The sequence below is a fragment of the Solanum verrucosum genome, unplaced genomic scaffold (genome assembly GCF_900185275.1).
Source record: "Solanum verrucosum unplaced genomic scaffold, falcon-dt-bn FXZP01000280.1, whole genome shotgun sequence".
NCBI classification, from domain to species: Eukaryota; Viridiplantae; Streptophyta; class Magnoliopsida; order Solanales; family Solanaceae; genus Solanum; species Solanum verrucosum.
In genome coordinates this window covers 3647576-3665656 of record NW_026019982.1, presented here as the reverse complement: position 1 = coordinate 3665656, position 18081 = coordinate 3647576, and the positions used below count along the sequence as shown (strand labels likewise).

General features: G+C 36.0%; 1 protein-coding gene across 1 annotated transcript; it reads left to right on the top strand.

The window, feature by feature from the left end:
- Nucleotides 1-513: 513 nt before the first annotated feature.
- Nucleotides 514-2843, top strand: LOC125817722 (TPR repeat-containing thioredoxin TTL1-like). The gene is made up of 7 exons (XM_049497270.1): nt 514-1163; nt 1236-1431; nt 1495-1676; nt 1750-2083; nt 2168-2372; nt 2463-2569; nt 2691-2843. Exons 1-7 carry the CDS (start codon nt 514-516, stop codon nt 2841-2843), a joined length of 1827 nt encoding a protein of 608 aa, XP_049353227.1.
- The last annotated feature ends 15238 nt before the right edge of the window (nt 2844-18081 follow it).

Genomic DNA, 18081 nt, shown 5'->3' with positions numbered 1-18081 from the left:
TTATTTTATTTGTAAATAATATATATTAATTTATATTAAAATCAATATTCAATAGTTAATAATTCATGTAATGTAACCTCTACCTAACTAAATAACACCTACATAATTAATACCCACATAACTAAACTTTGCATAATTATACCTTACATAACTAAATCCTGCATAATTCTAACCAGTAACCAAACGGCCCCATAGAGGATCAAAGTTCGATCAATTAGGTTATAAATATTACACAAGTATACATCATTAATCTGTTGTATTAACATTTTGCTAAAGTTTTGTTTGTAAATATATTCAAATTAGAAACAATATACTAGTTTGAAACCTTCAAGCCTATTTCACAAAAATATGATTTGAACAAGTCATAAAAAAAAGTAGTAGCCATATAAAAGCTAAATATTTTCCTATTAAAACCATAACTATGTAGTATAAAAAGACTTCTTCTTCTATTTGAAACCTTCTACCATTGTTGAATTGTATAGAAAAAGAGGAGATTTTAAGAGAAATTCTGAAATGGGTTCTACCCCTTTAGCTGATCAGATGAAAAATTCTCTGAGGTTTGACGAAGCTAAGAGACATGACGATCCTCGAATACGCAAACTGGGTTCAACATTGAGGACTCGAATGAGTTGTAGTACTACAGGTTCATCGGGTCGGAGTGTCAGTTCTTCCGGTACTAGAAAGTCGGGTTCGGGTTCGGGTTCGAGTTCATCTAGAGTTGAAATAGTTCCGGCCGGCAATATTTGCCCGTCCGGTAAGGTGATAACTGGGATGCGTAGTAAGCCTGTTAGGACTGTGTTAAGTGACAATGAGATGATGCCCGGAATGTACAGGTACGGGAGCATAACGCCTGCCGGAGCTACTCCGAAAACCCGATGGGTTTCCGGTAGTGATTCGCCGGAATCCAGTTGGAAAATTAATTCGGATGAATTGAAGGTGAAAGGGAATGAGAATTACAAGAAGGGTAATTTTTTAGAAGCGTTGTATTTTTATGACAAAGCTATAGCAATTTCTCCTGGCGATGGAACATTGCATTGTAATCGAGCTGCTGCATTGATGGGTCTTAAGCGAATAACGGAAGCAGTGAAAGAATGTGAAGAAGCCATTAGATTAGCTCCAACATATGTTCGAGCACACCAGCGTTTAGGATCTTTGTTACTTATGTAAGTTTTTTTTTCTCTACCAGCTGATTCTGAATTTGAATTATTCACATTTACATAATAGCTTGTTTACAGTTTAGGACAGGTTGAAAATGCAAGGAAGTGTTTATTTTCGCTAGATCAGATACCAGACGAAGCGGAGTTGCACAAGTTGGAAACAGTGGAGAACCATATCAATAAATGTAGTGAGGCTCGGAGACTTGGAGATTGGACGAGTGTGTTAAAAGAAGCTGAAGCAGCAACTAGTCGTGGAGCTGAGGCATCTGCTCAGGTAATTAATTACGTTGTGTGATGAAATGAAAATTCAAATGTTGGTACTGAATTGATGATACAGCTATTTGCATGTCAAGCGGAAGCTCATTTGAAGCTACATCAATTAACGGATGCTGAATTGTGGATGTATAAAGCTAGGATGTATGAGGCATCTGCGAGAGCATACAAGTCAAAACTTTTTGGGATGATATCTGAAGCATACATATTCTTTGTCCAAGCTCAGATTGAGAACACTCTTGGAAAGTGAGTTTATCACTTATTATTATAAGTACTGCATAGGTTTTTGTAATATACAAACCGTCATGAATATCTGCAGGTTTGATAATGCGTGTGCTGCGATTGAAAGAGCTGCACAAGTTGATCTTCAAAGTGCTGAAGTTATTGGTTTACTCAAAAACATGAAGCTGGTGGGGCGAGCTCGTTCTCTTGGAAACGAGTTATTTAAATCTGGAAGATATATAGAAGCTTGCAGTGCTTATGGGGAAGGGCTGTCGCGTGATTCTTTGAATTTGATTCTCTACTGCAATAGAGCAACTTGCTGGTATAAACTTGAACAGTGGGAAAAATCTTTGGATGATTGCAACCATGCTCTACTTATCCAGCCACAGTATTCTAAAGCTCTTTTTCAAAAAGCTGCCTCAAATGTCAAGGTGACATGCCAAACTTTAAATCTTACTATAAGACTTATTTTTACTGCGAGAATCATAAATTTGATCGTATGCAATGGATTATAGCTGGAAAGATGGGCTGACGCTGTGAGAGATTATGAGATTCTGCGGCAGGAACTTCCAAATGACAGAGAGCTTGCTGAATTTTTATTCCATTGCCGAGTTGAATTAAAGAAGTCACAAGGAGAAGATGTTCACAATATGACATTTGTTCGCAAGGTGGACTTGGTTTTGGATCTTGACAAGTTCCACACTGCAATTACATCATATGGTAGAATTTCCTGCATAGCTATCTTAACCTTCCTTGTATCATTTACTATATAACTCTACTCTACTCAATAACTACTGTTGAAAACTGCAGTTACATCTGTGATCCTTTTTAAAGAAGCATCCAACGAACAATGCAAGCGGATGTCCTTAGTAATGGATACCTTAAGCACCAAATATCGTTCAGTAAGTTTTCTCGAGGTAAACAATCATAGGCAACGCCATGCTAAGCTTCTATTATATAATGATTTTACATGCACAACAGGGGAATGAAGAAAACTCATAGTAATTTATATTTGGTCTTTTGTTTTCTATACTGAAGGTGGACGTGGAACAAAGCCCAGCGATCGCTGCAGCAGAGAACATTACAACACTACCTACATTTAAGATGTACAAGGATTGCAGATACGTGATGGGGTTGTATATCCCGAATCCAAAGGTGTTGGAGAATATGATTAGGCGTTACCGTCATTAGGAGCATAGTTGACATTTCATTGTGCTTCTCTTGCCATTCCAAATTGCCTGATGATTACTCTGAACACCCTCTTCGCTCCCATCTAGAAAGTATTTTTTTACATATACATGTGACATGGTTGTTGTGGTCTATAGAGGGAAAGTCTAGTCTCCTTTTTTACCCTCGAGTATTCATTCATTCGTTCATTCATTCATTCCTCTTCGACTTCTTTGTAGAGCTGATTTTACAGCAATATATAGCTGAAAAAGCATTCTTTCAATAAAAGTTGTCAATTTTAACCTATTCATTGGTCTTGCTATGTACTAAGTCCTTAACTTTATAATTGCTGTTTGCTTCTTGATACATTATATTGATGTGAAACCTCAACTATGGTAATGTTTCAAATGGAGACTACGTTATGCGACTTGTGGGATTACATTAGATTTGTTGTTGTTGTTGTTGATCAACTGTACTATACGTTGACATTTTTTCTTCTTCGATGTATACATACACTGTGTATAACAATTGTATGGTCCCTCAATCCTATCTTGGATTTGTGGCAAATGAGTGGTATTAGGGAGAGGAATATCTACAATTTTTTTGATAATTGTGGTGTTTAGATTGACTTATACGACCCAAAACTAATTTAACTAATAATTGTTACATGAACCTAATAATCTCATAGTTGAAGTCAAATATTTAGAACAACTTCACTTGATGTACCCCATCAATCCACTACTTGAGTACACAACTTATAAATCAAGATTCAAATTTGGTATTTCATCAGGGACAACTTAGTAGATCGTTTTTAGAGGATCAAACGTACCTATTTTTTAATAGTAAGTTCACCCAATGATAAACTTAATCTGAATTTGCTTGATTTAAACATTTTAAACAAATAAACTTTTATCATAATTGATATACACTCAAACTGATCCGAACATTATTTTAATTAAAAAGAAGACAAAGTGGGGAAAAGGACATAACATTGTAGGAAGGTCCAAAATAAGAGAAGCAACAAAGTTTATAAATAAGTTGGTTGAAAAATTGGGATTTGTAATGGATAAAGAATAAAAAGACACTTTGCTGAACGACACTTCATTAGTCATTGTCACTCACTATAGACAAAATTAACTTATGTTCTATGGACAATAGAGGTTATTTTGAAAGAATTTTAGTACTTTCTCCATTTTAAAAAAATGATCTAGTTTGATTTGGTATAGAGTTTAAAAAAAATATATATTTTTTAAAAATTTTGTGGTCCTAAATTAAAATTATGTCAAATATATTAAAATGACTTTTAATCTTGCGATCTTAAATATGTCACGTGGAAAGCTGAAATTAAAATATTGTTAAAAAAGGGAAGGGGACGTTCTTTTTGAAATGGAATAAATTGAAAGAATATCATTCTTTTTTAAACGGAGAGAGTAATTAATTACAATAACAACTTATCCCATGTAATCTCATAAATAGATTTCGAAAAAGGCAGCGTATATGCAACATTATTTCTATATTTGCGAAAACAAAGAAGTTACTTTCAGTGGACCCTCCGTTATCGAAAAACAAGTGCAAATCCACTAGGGAAAAAAATCATGTTGAAAATAAAAGAGAAGAGAACAATTTAACATAGGGTCGGCTCTATGCTTTCAAAAATAAGGCCTTTGCCTTAGGCCCCCAAATTTCGGGGTCCCCAAATTTTTGTCAAGAATAAATTATGTGTTAAAAGTTTTATGGAAAAAATTGATTATATATGACAAAAAGTATAATTTTTTTTTAAAATAAATTATTTTACCCACTTTAACATCTTTTGTACTTTGATAAAAATAAGAATTAATAGTGAAAAGTGTTAAACAAAGTGAATTATAAATTCTTTTTTATTTTTTTTAAATTTTAGTTTCAAACATTATTACAAGCATATTAAAATGAGGTATACCAAGCCATCAACTTCTTTAGTCAAACTCCATGGTTCTAACTCTTATCTTTATTTAATATTTTTCAACTTATCACTTATAGCATTATGTTAACAATACATATAATAATTGCCTCTCTTAAAGGATGTTTTTCAATGTTGAGTTGATAAAATCTTACCTAAAACTAGTAACTGGAAAAACAATATTAAATACTAATAATTTTCATCTAAATAGTGTAAGAAAATAAATTTTGAATAAATATGTATATGAAGTTTATTTATATTTTAGGCGGCGAATTGAAATTTCACTTTAGGCCCCCAATTACTTTGAGCCGCCCCTGATTTAACACCAAATAATACAATATCTAGAGTAAAGAAAACATGTGATACTAAAATTGAAGAAATAAGATAGTAAGAAAATAATAATAATCATTTTGAAAAGGATACTAGGTAGACGCTTGACTACACTAAAGGTGATGTCCTTGATAAACTATAGGCGAGTCATGTCTTATCTAATCATCTTTTCATAATACTTCTTCAACCTATCATCGTCTCTTTTAATACACACTATCATCAACTGCTCACACCTTCTCTTATTCCCCAGAGTTTAGTAATTAAAGTCAAAAATTCAAAAATCAACCCTTGTGACATCTTAATTTTTCTTTTTGCACTTTCTTGATTCAAAATATAATTTGTAATACAAATTCAAACTAATCGAGAAAAAAAATGAGTCAATGGGATCAAATCATCATTCAATATTGTAGCTATTAATAGATCTACCTATCTATCTATGATCTTTACTTATAGACCTATATATATAGTATGAGTATTGCTAATTGGTAAGACATAATTTTGGCATGAATTGGCAAGACAGGGGTAAATGACCAAAATGGTCTTTTGGCTTCAAAATCGCTTGTATTTCCCTCCAAAAAAGAAAACCACCTTTGACTTTTTCTTTCTTATTTACTCTCTCTCTCTTACTTTACTCTTTTTATCTCCTTCACTTCACTCATCAGTTCTTATTTTATTTTGTTGATCCATTTGTTGTTCAAGATTTTATTTTGTTGTTGGATTTATATAATTTTAACAAAATGAAATCGACTAGTCAGAATAGTCAATTAAACGAAGTATTGAATAGTGTTTTGGGGTTAGATGAGGATGATAGTTTGTTGTCCCAAAATGATGAACATCATGAAGATTCTGATGATGCATATGATGGGCCTGAATCATATTTGCACAGTGATGATGAAGATGCTATTAGCATGCTTTTTGAAGAAATGAATCAACCGAAGCAAGAGGAATCATACGTGTTAGTGACGGACAGGAATATGAAGCTGAAGAAGAATGTGATGAACATAAAGATACAACCAATGATGATAATTTATCAGACCAACAATATATAGTAGGCCTTGTTGTAGGTATGGTCTTTTGTAGTGTTGAATCTCTTTTTACATTTTATAAAGAACATAGTCGTTTAAATGGTTTTGGAGTTCTTAAAAAGACTTCAAAAAAGAGAGGTTGTGAATACACTAGGTATATCTCATTTACTTGTGATAAGAGTAGAAAACCAACTGCTAAGAATTATAGTAAAAGGGTTGATTGCAAATGTAGAGTTAATTGTGTCGAGCACAACCATGATTTGCAACCATCTTTGTCACATTTTTTTGATTGCCATAGGAAAATAAGTAAGACATTAAAACGAAACCTTGAATCCCATGACATCATAGAAATTAGACCTGCCAAAAGCATTAGACTTTTGGAAGTACAAGCAGGTGGTCCTGATAGAATATGATGCACCCCGAAAGATTGTCGAAACTACATTCTTCAACAACGCCGGATGAGGACATTGTCATGCGATGCTGTAACAATACAGAAATTCTTCGCATCAATGCAGATGAAGGACGATGAATTTTTTTATGTAATTCACACAGATAATGTTGGTAGACTTCGCAACGTAGTGTGGGTTCACACACATTGTAAGTATGCGTATTGGGAGTTTAGTGATGTTGTTTGTTTCGATTCAACCTACTTGGTGAATCAATGGCGCATGCCGTTTGCATCTTTTGTTGGTGTGAATTGACACAAACAGTTTATTCTTTTGGGTTACGCTTTTCTCACAAGTAAGGATATTGAGACATACAAATTTGTTTACTCGACTTGGCTGGCAACAATGGGAAATGCACCTCTAACGGCTATCCTCACTGATCAATGTGAGAGTATCAAGGCAGCAATTGCATAGGTACTTCCAGACACCATCCATAGGTACTGTATTTGGCACATCATGACAAAGTTGCATGTAAAGCTTAAGGGTGTGTGGGACTTTAAGATTTCCAAGGCCGAATTTAAATCAATAATCTATAACAACATCACTATCAATGAATTTGAGGAAAAATGGCATGCCTTCATTTAAAAATATGAGCTTCAACATAGACTATGGTTTCATAATCTATACTTGGAGAAGGAAAAATGGATCATTGTCTTCCCGAATCACTATTTTTGGGCTGGCATGATGTCCACCTAAAGAAGTGAGTCAATGCTTGCATTTTTTATGGTTATATATTCGGACGAAGCTCTCTAAAGCAGTTTGTTGAGCAATATGAGTTAGTCTTGCGATTTAAATATGAGAAGGAACTTCAAGCAGAAGCTGACTCACGAAAAAAGCATGCAGTGCCTTGTAGTGGTTTTGAGTGGGATTTCCAGCTTCAAACCCATTATACTCGACCTATTTACGATGCCTTTGCAACAGAGCATATGAAGCGGTTGTACCATTTTGAAATTGAAAGACACCATGACTTCAATGTCGTGGAGGGAGTTGAGAAGTACAGTGTAACAAATTATTCCATATGTAGTGATTTTCATGAAAATTGATTTATTTACACTGTGAAATATCGCCCACGCAATCAATAGCTGGATTGCAATTGCAAGAACTTCCAAAGTGAAGGTGTTGTCTGCTGCCACATTTTAAAGACTATGCCTAATTATAGAATAAAAATGCTTCATGACATATATATTTTACGTCGGTGGAGAAGGGACGTAATTCGTCCACACATAGGAAAATTCTTTCAAGAAGGTTATCCATCAATGACGAACGAGTACAAGAAGTACAATTCCTTGAAGAAATAGTTTGATAGGAATTGTGATGTTGTGTTGGACAACAACGCTAAATATGTGGATTTCAAAAATGTTTTGAAAGGTCGTTTCAATGCATATTGTAATTGGAATGACGACATGGCAGTCCCTAGCGTTGGTGATCCATACTCAGACGAAGATGTAACATTTATTAGGAATCCGAGAGAAGTCCGAACACGTGGAAGGCCTCCGACTAATAGATGTAGGAGAGGTGGTGGAAAGTGAACTAGAACATATTATCATGCATATCAAGAGGGTGAGACTAGTCAAGGTCGGAGGGGTGGTGGGAGATGGGGTGGAGGTAGAAGGGCTGGTAGAGGTGGTTGCATAAATGCGTAGAATATTTATGTAATTTGTAATCATACATTATTTAAATATATTTTTTTCAAGTGGTTTTTAATCATTTGGGATAAGAATATTTGAAATTTTTATTCTTAAGATCAAATTGACAAAGTAATACACATATAATCCTTCATAACAGCAGACCAAAATCATTTAAACTCTACTCAACCCGGATCCAAATCAAATTTATCATTATTCATTGGGCTGTCTATTTCTTGGGCCTCTTTGTGGTTTAGTCACAGTCCCAACAACTTGGCTATCCCCTAATACTTTGATAGTGGTAACACTCAATATTTTCGAAAGTCTTGCAAAAGAAACAGTCAAGTGTTATTTTAAAAGTTATTATTTTTTATTTTTCATGAGTATATTATTTATGTGGCCTTTATAATGTAATTTGGCAAACATCAGCACTAGGCATTGTAACATCTTAAAACACGAAAATCATCCTGAAATTAATGAAATGAAGAGGATATGTTCTTCTTTTGAATCCTTTGATAAGGGTCTCCTTGGTGAAATTGTAGAAAGGGTGGCTTCCAACTCATTCAAAGATTTAATAAATTCAAGACTGAGGTATGTATATTTTTAATCTAAATTAGTTGTTTACATTCATATTTGATAACCTATGTATTTTTTCAGTTGCAAGTTTTTTAATGAAATAGGAAATGAACGGTGGGTTTACAAGAAACTCTCGCTGGATGATGTTCCGCTTAAGATATTGATGCATCGATCATCAAGAACGTTCAAAACATATGATTCTTTCATGAATGTGTGCATCGATTGTGGAAATACAAAAGCCATGTATAGAAAATGCATGGTAATAACATTAATTAAATTATTTTCTGATGTATTCGGTTCATTAAATTCCTTCTAAAGAAACGGATATGTGTTTGTATTTTATAAGTTGTTTTTCAGCTATGAAGATTCATATGGTGCAATGCCATTACTGGATAAAGCATCAAAAGCCGGACACACCGCTGCATCATACGCTATTTCCATATTCTCAATATTCTTAGGCAGTGAATATAGGCGAAATGGGGTAAACAATATTGGGAAAATAAAACTAACGCAACACCAAAGAAGATTAACAATACATTGTCAAAATTGTCTTCGACAAATGTTAAGCGTATCGTGGGTTTTCAATCGTTTATTTATGGAAAAACCCAGTCCTTATTGCACATATAAGCATCCATTTACTCATCACAAAATGGTCTTAGGTAGTGATCAAGGTGAGCTAGGTGGCCATTGTTACAGTTGAAGTATTGATGAAAAAATTACATAGTTTTATGGTGGCTAACATTGCTTCGGATTTATAATATGTCTTTTCTTCTGTGTTTTGTGGCTAGGTTTTTTAATGGTATTTAGGTTCGTCATTGTTTACTTTCATATGGATCTATGTTCAATTTTATTAGTAAATCTAACAATACCCTTCCCTAGAAGTTGAAAATGGTTTTTTTCATTAAAAAATAATTAAAAAAAATTACAGACTACACCCATGCATTATGCAATGGGTGTAAAGAAAATAAACAACAAAAAAAAGCGAAATTAAACAACTGAAAAAGACCTCATCCAGCGTCCTTATGTTGTGCCAAAAAACCTACAGCTCCAGAATCCTTGGTAACCCCTCTTCTCATGGGACCAACCACCAACCGAAGTTCCCTCTCCCTCTCCAGCTATGTGAGTTATTTCACAAACTCCATCGACGCTAACAGTGAAACCGTGTGGTGATTTTGCAACCACCTTCTCATATATGCCGAAGGTTTTGGCGAGGGGTGGGTCATTCATTAACAACATCATCTCCACCCATTTATTTCCTTTCTATGCAATTAGTCGCTTCATCAACTCATCTATCTCGTCCTCCATCTTCTCGTAGGAGTCTCATTTCAGGTAATATAATTTTTCCACAACCTCCGAAGAGGTTGAGAATGAAATTACCCTTTTTTTGTAATCGAAAGTGTGGTAGTTCTCCATATTTTTTTCACAGCTACTGTAAATTGATACTTTGAAATGTTTTTAGTGTGAGGAATACATTTATCGAGAGTTTCTATTTATAGTCCAAAAATTGAAGCCAAATGTGACAAATTTGGCTTCAAAAAAAACATGGGAGCAAATTGTAAGATTATCCAAGTAATTTTGCAAATTAGTGTGATCATAACTTTAATTATTTCACTCTTCTTTTTTAAGTCAAAATAATTAATAAATCAATTTTATTCGAAAGTAAGAAAATAAAATTTAATTAATTAGTTTAATCACTAATATTTTAATATTACTTTTAAATTTTTTCACTATATAATTCCTCTCCAAAAATTGTTTCTCCGAAAATAAATAAAAGAGAAGGAACCAAAATGTATGAATGGGATTTTTCTGTTCATCTAATTAAAACTACTTGAGTATACTTACCACTTGTTGAAAAGACTTGATTTGATGAGTTGAATTATCTTTCACCCTTCTTTTTTAAGATAAATCAATTTGTTAATCAAGTTTATTAGAATGAAAGAAAATAAAATGTTACGTGTGTTCAAAATATTTTTTCATACGGATATAAATCACAAGTTTGTCAGTTGCTTAGAATAATTTTAAAAAATATAACGGAAGGTCCTAACCTAGACTCGAACTCGAGACCTAGTGACTAATTGTTTAAGTTATAACCATTCGCGCTGCAATAACATTCATTCATAATCATGAAACAAAATTTCAATACTAGACACTAGATAATTTGTCACGACCCGAGCGTACACCCTGGACGTGACCGACACTCGAGAACCATTGCTGGTCCCCAAGTGAACCCTCATCATGGCTGACTACAAGCGGAAGCTAACTCAAGCATACAAAAGCTTAAAAACTGAATAAAATCCATGAAACTAAAATATAAAACTTTAACTCAAATGAAATACTCTGAATATAAATAATATTCAACTCGCCATAAAATAGGCAACTTAAGTCTTTAAAACATTTAATAAAATAAATTAATAATACAGACTTCTCAACTATACTGACTATCTATGAAGCCTCTAACTGATAAAGATGGACGTCGGGACATGACCCACGACATCTTAACTAAACTGAAAAGTAAATGAAATCCTCTGGAAACAAGGAGGCTCACCATAGCTAACTCGAACTTCCGGATGTATCAACGAAGCTCCAGTTGATGATCCTAAATACCTGTGTCTGCATCATGAGAAGATGCATGCCAAATGGCTCAGTACGTGGAATGTACGAGCGTGTAAGAAGAATTCTAAAGCATAAACATAAGCTTGAAAGGAATCTGAAAAAAAACTGGAAAAAAAAACTTGGCTCAACTCAACTCAACATAACTGAACTTATTTCAATATAAAGCAGTTTAAAACAAGTGCAATATAAAGAAAAAGGAAAAACTGTTTAAAACAAGATGTTAACTCATAATCATAATATCATAAAAGACATATCATGCTTCCTCTCAAAGTCTACTTGTGCAATGCATGAATGAAGTCCCATACCCCTCATTCATACTAAGCAGAACCCCTTGAGGAACCATGCAAATACTGCTGTGGGAGTTTCTCTAACTGACAACCATCACTTAAAAACTATAGTGATGATACAACGCTTTACCTTATGATGCCGAGACCCATCATATACCTTGTCGTGATATAGGAAGCTAACTCACTAAGTGGATCCACTAGTCTATGCGAAAAGGATTCATCTAAAAAGTATGACCCTTTTCTACCCATGATGGCTACATGGTTTATGGAGACTTGAGTTAATATGAACTCACATCCCCATATATATAACATCTCGCACCTAGAAACGACTAGAAAGAGTTTAAAACATGAAAATAATGATTTTCGGAAAAGAATAAGGAAATATGGAAAATTTTGTCTAAGTTAAGAAAGTGAGTTTTGGCCATTTTCAAATGGCCATAACTCCTATATCATAATGAGTTAGGAGAAATTCATGATATGGTTGGAAATCCCTTGGAGATATCTTTCCAACGCCACCAAGTTTGCGAAATTCTGACATCGTATGAGTGAGATATACCTTCCGGAAGTTGGGCTGTTGGATTGAGGAAAGTCCCAATCCGGATTTAGGGAAGGGCAAAGTAGTCTTTCCTCTAATTTATTTCCTAATTAATTTTTAGGGATTTATTGGGGTAAAACATGACTTAGTTAGTTTGGAGAATTGAGGAATACGCTTAGGGCTTTGAGAAGGGATAAAAAGAAGAACGAAATGGAGAAAATGCAAGAATTCGCCAAGATCATCCAAGCTTGCGAGTGGAATTCGTCGGGGGTGATCCCTATTAAGGTATGTGAGATCTTTTCGTGTTGGGTTAGTTCACCCACACTCCAATCCTATTTTTCTATTCAAAGAATGGTTGTTGATTGAATGAAAAGTTACTGAGTTCTTGAAGAACTTTGTTGAAATTCGTTAAGTTCTTGTTGGTTGAGTTGTTGATGCTTGGGGGTTGAGTCGATTCAAATTTCTGGGCTGTATTTCATGTTAGATTGGTTGTGTATTGAGGGTACAATTGATCCTAAGTGTTTGGGGAAAGAACTAGGGAAGGTTGGAGGGTTCAGAGATGAAAAACGGAGAAGAAAATTGAAAACACCTGGGTAACGGGGCTGGGGTGCAGCGCCAACCAGCGCGCCCCACAGACTTCTCTGAAGTTTGGGACATGGCGCCCCACGCCTCTCAGAGCACCAAGGACTCCAATTTATCCTATTCTTCCCCCATCTTTTCGTACTAGTTTCTAAGCGATGTATCTGGGTTTTCTAGTTGATTCCAACACTCTAAGGTACATCTAAACATCATGAAATCATCCATAAACATGAGATCATGAGCCTTGAATCCATAATCCAATTCAAGGAAAATTATGATCAAAGTCAAAGAAGTTAAGAGTCAAGTCTAGAGGTTAAGAAGCATGTCAAAGCAAATTTTCTTAAAGTTTTCAAGAGTCTTTATTAAGCGTTTTAACTTTGTTTTAAGGCTCAAGTTTCAAGTAAAGCAAAGGGTAAGAGTTGAGTTCATTTCTCAAAAGTTAATATGGAACTATGTATTCCCAAAGAAGTTTATAAATGTTTTCACATTTGAGCAAAGAAAAGGGAACATCGATTCCAAAAAAGTCTTTGGGCTAAGTGTTTAAAACACATATGTATATTTTGGGAGTAGTATTGAGCACCGAATTGGAGATGCGAGTTCATATTAACTCAAATCTCCATAAGAACCATGTGGCCAACATAAGATTTAACGGGTCATACTTTTTAGATGATCACGTAAGTTAAGCTAGTGGATCCACTAAGTTAAGTAAGGTCCTATATCAAGGCAAGGTATAGGATGGTACTTGGGCAAAGTGAGGTAAAACGTTGCATCATCACTAGGGCTCACAGTGGTGGTTGTCGGTTAAAGAATCTCCCACAAAAGTTATGTTACTTTTATATTTAAGTAAAATTGAGTTTGTTAATGCTTCATCTTTAACGAACTAAGTTGTTTACACTGTTTTACAAGGTTTATATATATTGCATGTGTTTTATTGCTTTATATTGAGTTCAGTTATTCATGAGTTAAACAGAGCCAAGGTAAGTGTTCCTTTGTACTTCTTTCAAGCTTAAGTTGGCCTGCATCTTATTATGATGTAGACGCAGGTAACCAAGATCAGCATCCAATGCGTCGTTGATCTAGTTGAGCACTCCAGAGTCAGAGGTGAACCTCCTTGCATTCCGGATGACTCTTTTGTTCGTTTTCCTATTTTTTTTAGGATGTTGTGGGGTCTGTCCCAACATCCATCTCAGTATTATAGAGACTTCATAGACATTCAGATAGTTAGTATTGAGTCTCTCATCTATGTATTTGTAGATACTTTGTTTTTAGACATAAGTTGTCATTTTGGCTAAGATGGTATCATTCAATCTATTACATTGAGTTATTTTTGTTGAGATAAGTCTTTCGCTGAGTAAAGTAAGCCAGGCCAAGGGTTCGCTTAGGGCCAGCGATGGTCTTCGAGTCTGGGCCACGTCTAGGGTGTAGGCTCGGGGCATGATAAACTTGGTATCATAGCACAAAGTTCAAGAGTCCTAGGGAATCTATGAAGTCGTTTCTGTAGAGTCCTAGTTATCGGTGTGAAGCGCGCCACATCTATAATTAGGAGGATGTAACATTTAGGAATTATCTCACTTCTTTCATACTCATTTCGTATGTAAGAGTTTAATCTCTAAAAGTTTCCCTCTAATTCGTGCTTGCGCGTGTTTCAGATAATCATGCCTCCACGAAAAGTTGTCAGAGGTCGTCTTGCGAGACGCAATGTTGAGAAGCAAAAGTTACCCAATGCACCTGAAGTGCAACCTCAAGGAGAAGTCACTAATGCTGAGTTCAGAGAGGCTATAAGGATGCTCAGTTAAGTTGTGACCAACCAAGCTGGGCAGCAAAGATGAGCTTGACAAGAAGAGTTCATGAGAATGAATCCCCCAAGTTTCACTGGTTCAAGCACTACTGAGGATCCAGAGAACTTCATTGAGGAACTGAAAAATGTGTTTGATGTGATGTATGTTGTTGATACTAGGAGAGTTGAGCTAGCTGCATATCAACTGAAGGATGTAGCTAGGACTTGGTTCGATCAGTGGATAGGGGGTAGAGCTGAGGATGCACCACCTGCGAGTTGGGCCTGTTTCGAGGAAGCTTTCTTGGGACGTTTCTTTCCCCGAGAATTGAAAGAGGCTAAGGTACGGGAATTTCTCACACTTAAGCAGGGTTCTCTGAGTGTTCGCGAATATGGGTTGAAGTTCACCCAACTATCTCGTTATGCACCGGAGATGGTTAAGGACATGAGGAGCAAAATAAGATTGTTTGTTGCTGGGTTGGGCTGTCTATCAAGCAAAGAGGGTCGGGTATCAATGTTTATTGGGGACATGGACATTTCAAGGTTGATGGTCTATGTGCAGTAGGTAGAGGAAGAGAAGCTGAGAGACAGGAAAGAGTTCAGAAATAAGAAAGCGAAGATAGAGAATGAGTTTGGGCAGCAGAAGGGTAGTGTGAATTGTTCGTCCTTTCAAAAGCAAAAAGGACATGCACCATCATCTGCTAGTGCACCTACACCCAGAAACAAAGGTGAGTATAATGGCCAGAATTCACAGAACTTCAGAGCTAGACCAGCACAATCTCAAGGTAGTGTGGCACAAAGAGGTAGTTGGGCTCCTGTATGTGGTAGATGTGGTAGGAACCACTCAGGTAAGTGTCGTGATGGCCAGATAGGTTGTTTCAAGTGTGGGCAAGAGGGACATTTCTTGAAAGAGTGTCCTAAGAATAAGCAAGGTAGTGGAAATCCAGACACCATGGCTGATTTAGTTGAGTTAGAAATGGTAGATTTCGATGTCATTTTAGGTATGAACTGGCTTTATGCCTATTATGCATCAATAGATTGTAGAACTCGAGTTGTCAAGTTTCAGATTGCTAATAAGCCAGTCATAAAGTGGAGTAGTAGTTCAGCAGTGCCTAAGGGTCGTTTCATTTCGTACCTTAAGGCAAGAAAGTTAGTTTTTAAGGGGTGTGTATATCACTTAGTCTGAGTTAATGACTCAAGTGTTGAGATACCTTTTATTCAGTCAGTTCCAGTAGTAAAAGAGTTTCCAGATGATCTTCCCGGAGTTCCTCCTGAGAGAGAAATATACTTCGGTATAGACATCATTCCAGATACTCGTCCTATATCTATTCCTCCATACAGAATGGAACCAACAGAGTTAAAAGAGCAATTAAAAGATCTATTAGATAAGGGTTTCATTCGACCAAGTGTCTTACCTTGGGGTGCTCCAGTCTTGTTTGTGAGAAAGGAAGATGGTTCCCTTAGGATGTGTATAGATTACCGTCAATTGAACAAGGTTACCATCAAGAATAAGTATTCTCTTCTAAGAATTGATGATCTTTTCGATCAACTTCAGGGTGCTTCTTGTTTTTTCTAAGATAGACCTTAGATCTGACTACCATTAGTTGAAAGTAAGGGAGTATGATATTCCCAAGACAGCATTCAGTACCCGTTATGGCCATTATGAGTTTCTGGTAATGTCGTTCGATTTAACTAATGCATAAACAGCGTTCATGGACTTTATCAATAGAGTCTTCAAACCTTATTTAGATATGTTTGTTATCGTCTTTATTGATGACATACTAATCTATTCAAGGAACGAAGAAGATCATGATAGCCATCTCAGAGTAGTTCTCTAGACTTTGAAGGATAAGAAGTTGTATGGTAAGTTCTCAAAATGTGAGTTTTGGCTTAAGTCTGTGGCATTCTTGGGCCACATAGTTTCAGGTGATGTGATTAGAGTTGATACTCATAAGATAGAGGCAGTACAGAGTTGGCCTAGACCCATATCTCCAACTGATATTAGAAGTTTCTTGGGTTTGACTGGCTATTATAGAAGGTTTGTGGAGGGGTTCTCGTCTATCTCATCCCCTTTGACCAAGTTGACTCAGAAGACCGTTAAGTTTCAATGATCTGAGGCTTGTGAGAAAAGTTTTCAGGAATTGAAAAAGAGGTTGACTACTGCCCCAGTTTTGACCTTACCAAAAGGTACTCAGGGTTTTGTGGTGTATTGTGATGCATCCAGAGTTGGTTTGGGTTGTGTGTTAAAGCAGAATGGCAAGGTGATAGCTTATGCCTCCAGACAGTTGAAGGTTCATGAGAAGAACTACCCAACCCATGACCTAGAGTTGGCTGCTGTAGTATTTGCTTTGAAGATATGGCGTCATTATTTGTATGGTGTTCATGTTGATGTATTCACTGATCACAAGAGTCTTCAGTATGTGTTCACTCAGAAAGAGCTTAATCTCAGACAGAGGAGGTGGTTAGAATTACTCAAGGATTATGACATGAGTATTCTTTACCACCCAGGTAATGCTAATGTTGTTGCTGATGCTTTAAGCAGGTTATCTATGGGTAGTACCGCCTATGTTGAGGAAGAAATGAGAGAGTTAGCAAAAGATGTGCACCGACTTGCACGCTTGGGAGTCAGATTTATGGATTCCACAGAAGGAGGAATAGTGGTGACGAATGAGGCTGAGTCATCACTAGTGTCAGAAGTGAAAGAGACTATACTTAAAATGAAGTGTTCATCAGCAAAGAGTATTAGCTTTTGAACAAGGGGGAGATGGTGTATTGAGATATCAATGTAGATTGTGCGTACCTATGGTGGATAGACTCTAAGAGAGGATCATGGAGGAAGCTCATAGCTCTAGATATTCCATTCATCCGGGTTCCACTAAGATGTATCGTGATCTGAAAGAAGTGTATTGGTGGAATGACATGAAGAAGGGCATTGCTGAATTTGTTACTAAGTGTTCGAATTGCCAACAAGTGAAAGTAGAGCACCAAAGACCCAGTGGTTTGGCTCAAAATATAGAACTTCCAGAATGGAAGTGGGAGATGATCAATATGGATTTCATCACAGGCTTGCCAAGGTCTCGCGGACAACATGATTCTATTTGGGTGATTGTCGATAAGATGATGAAATCGGCCCATTTTTTACCGGTAAAGACTACCAACTCAACAGAAGATTATGTTAAGCCTTATATTCAAGAGATGGTAAGACTTCATGGGGTTCCAGTCTCCATTATTTCTGATAGAGGTGCACAATTTACTGCACAATTTTGGAAATCTTTTCAGAAAGGTTTGGGATCAAAGGTGAACTTGAGTACTGCCTTTCATCCTTAGACAGATGGGCAAGCAAAACGTACCATTCATACCTTAGAAGATATGTTGAGGGCTTGTGTGATTGATTTCAAAGGGAATTGGGATGATCACCTGCCTCTCATAGAGTTTGCTTACAACAACAGTTATCACGCTAGCATCCAAATGGCTCCTTATGAAGCTCTTTATGGGAGAAGATATAGATCTCCTATTGGATGGTTTGAAGTTTGTGA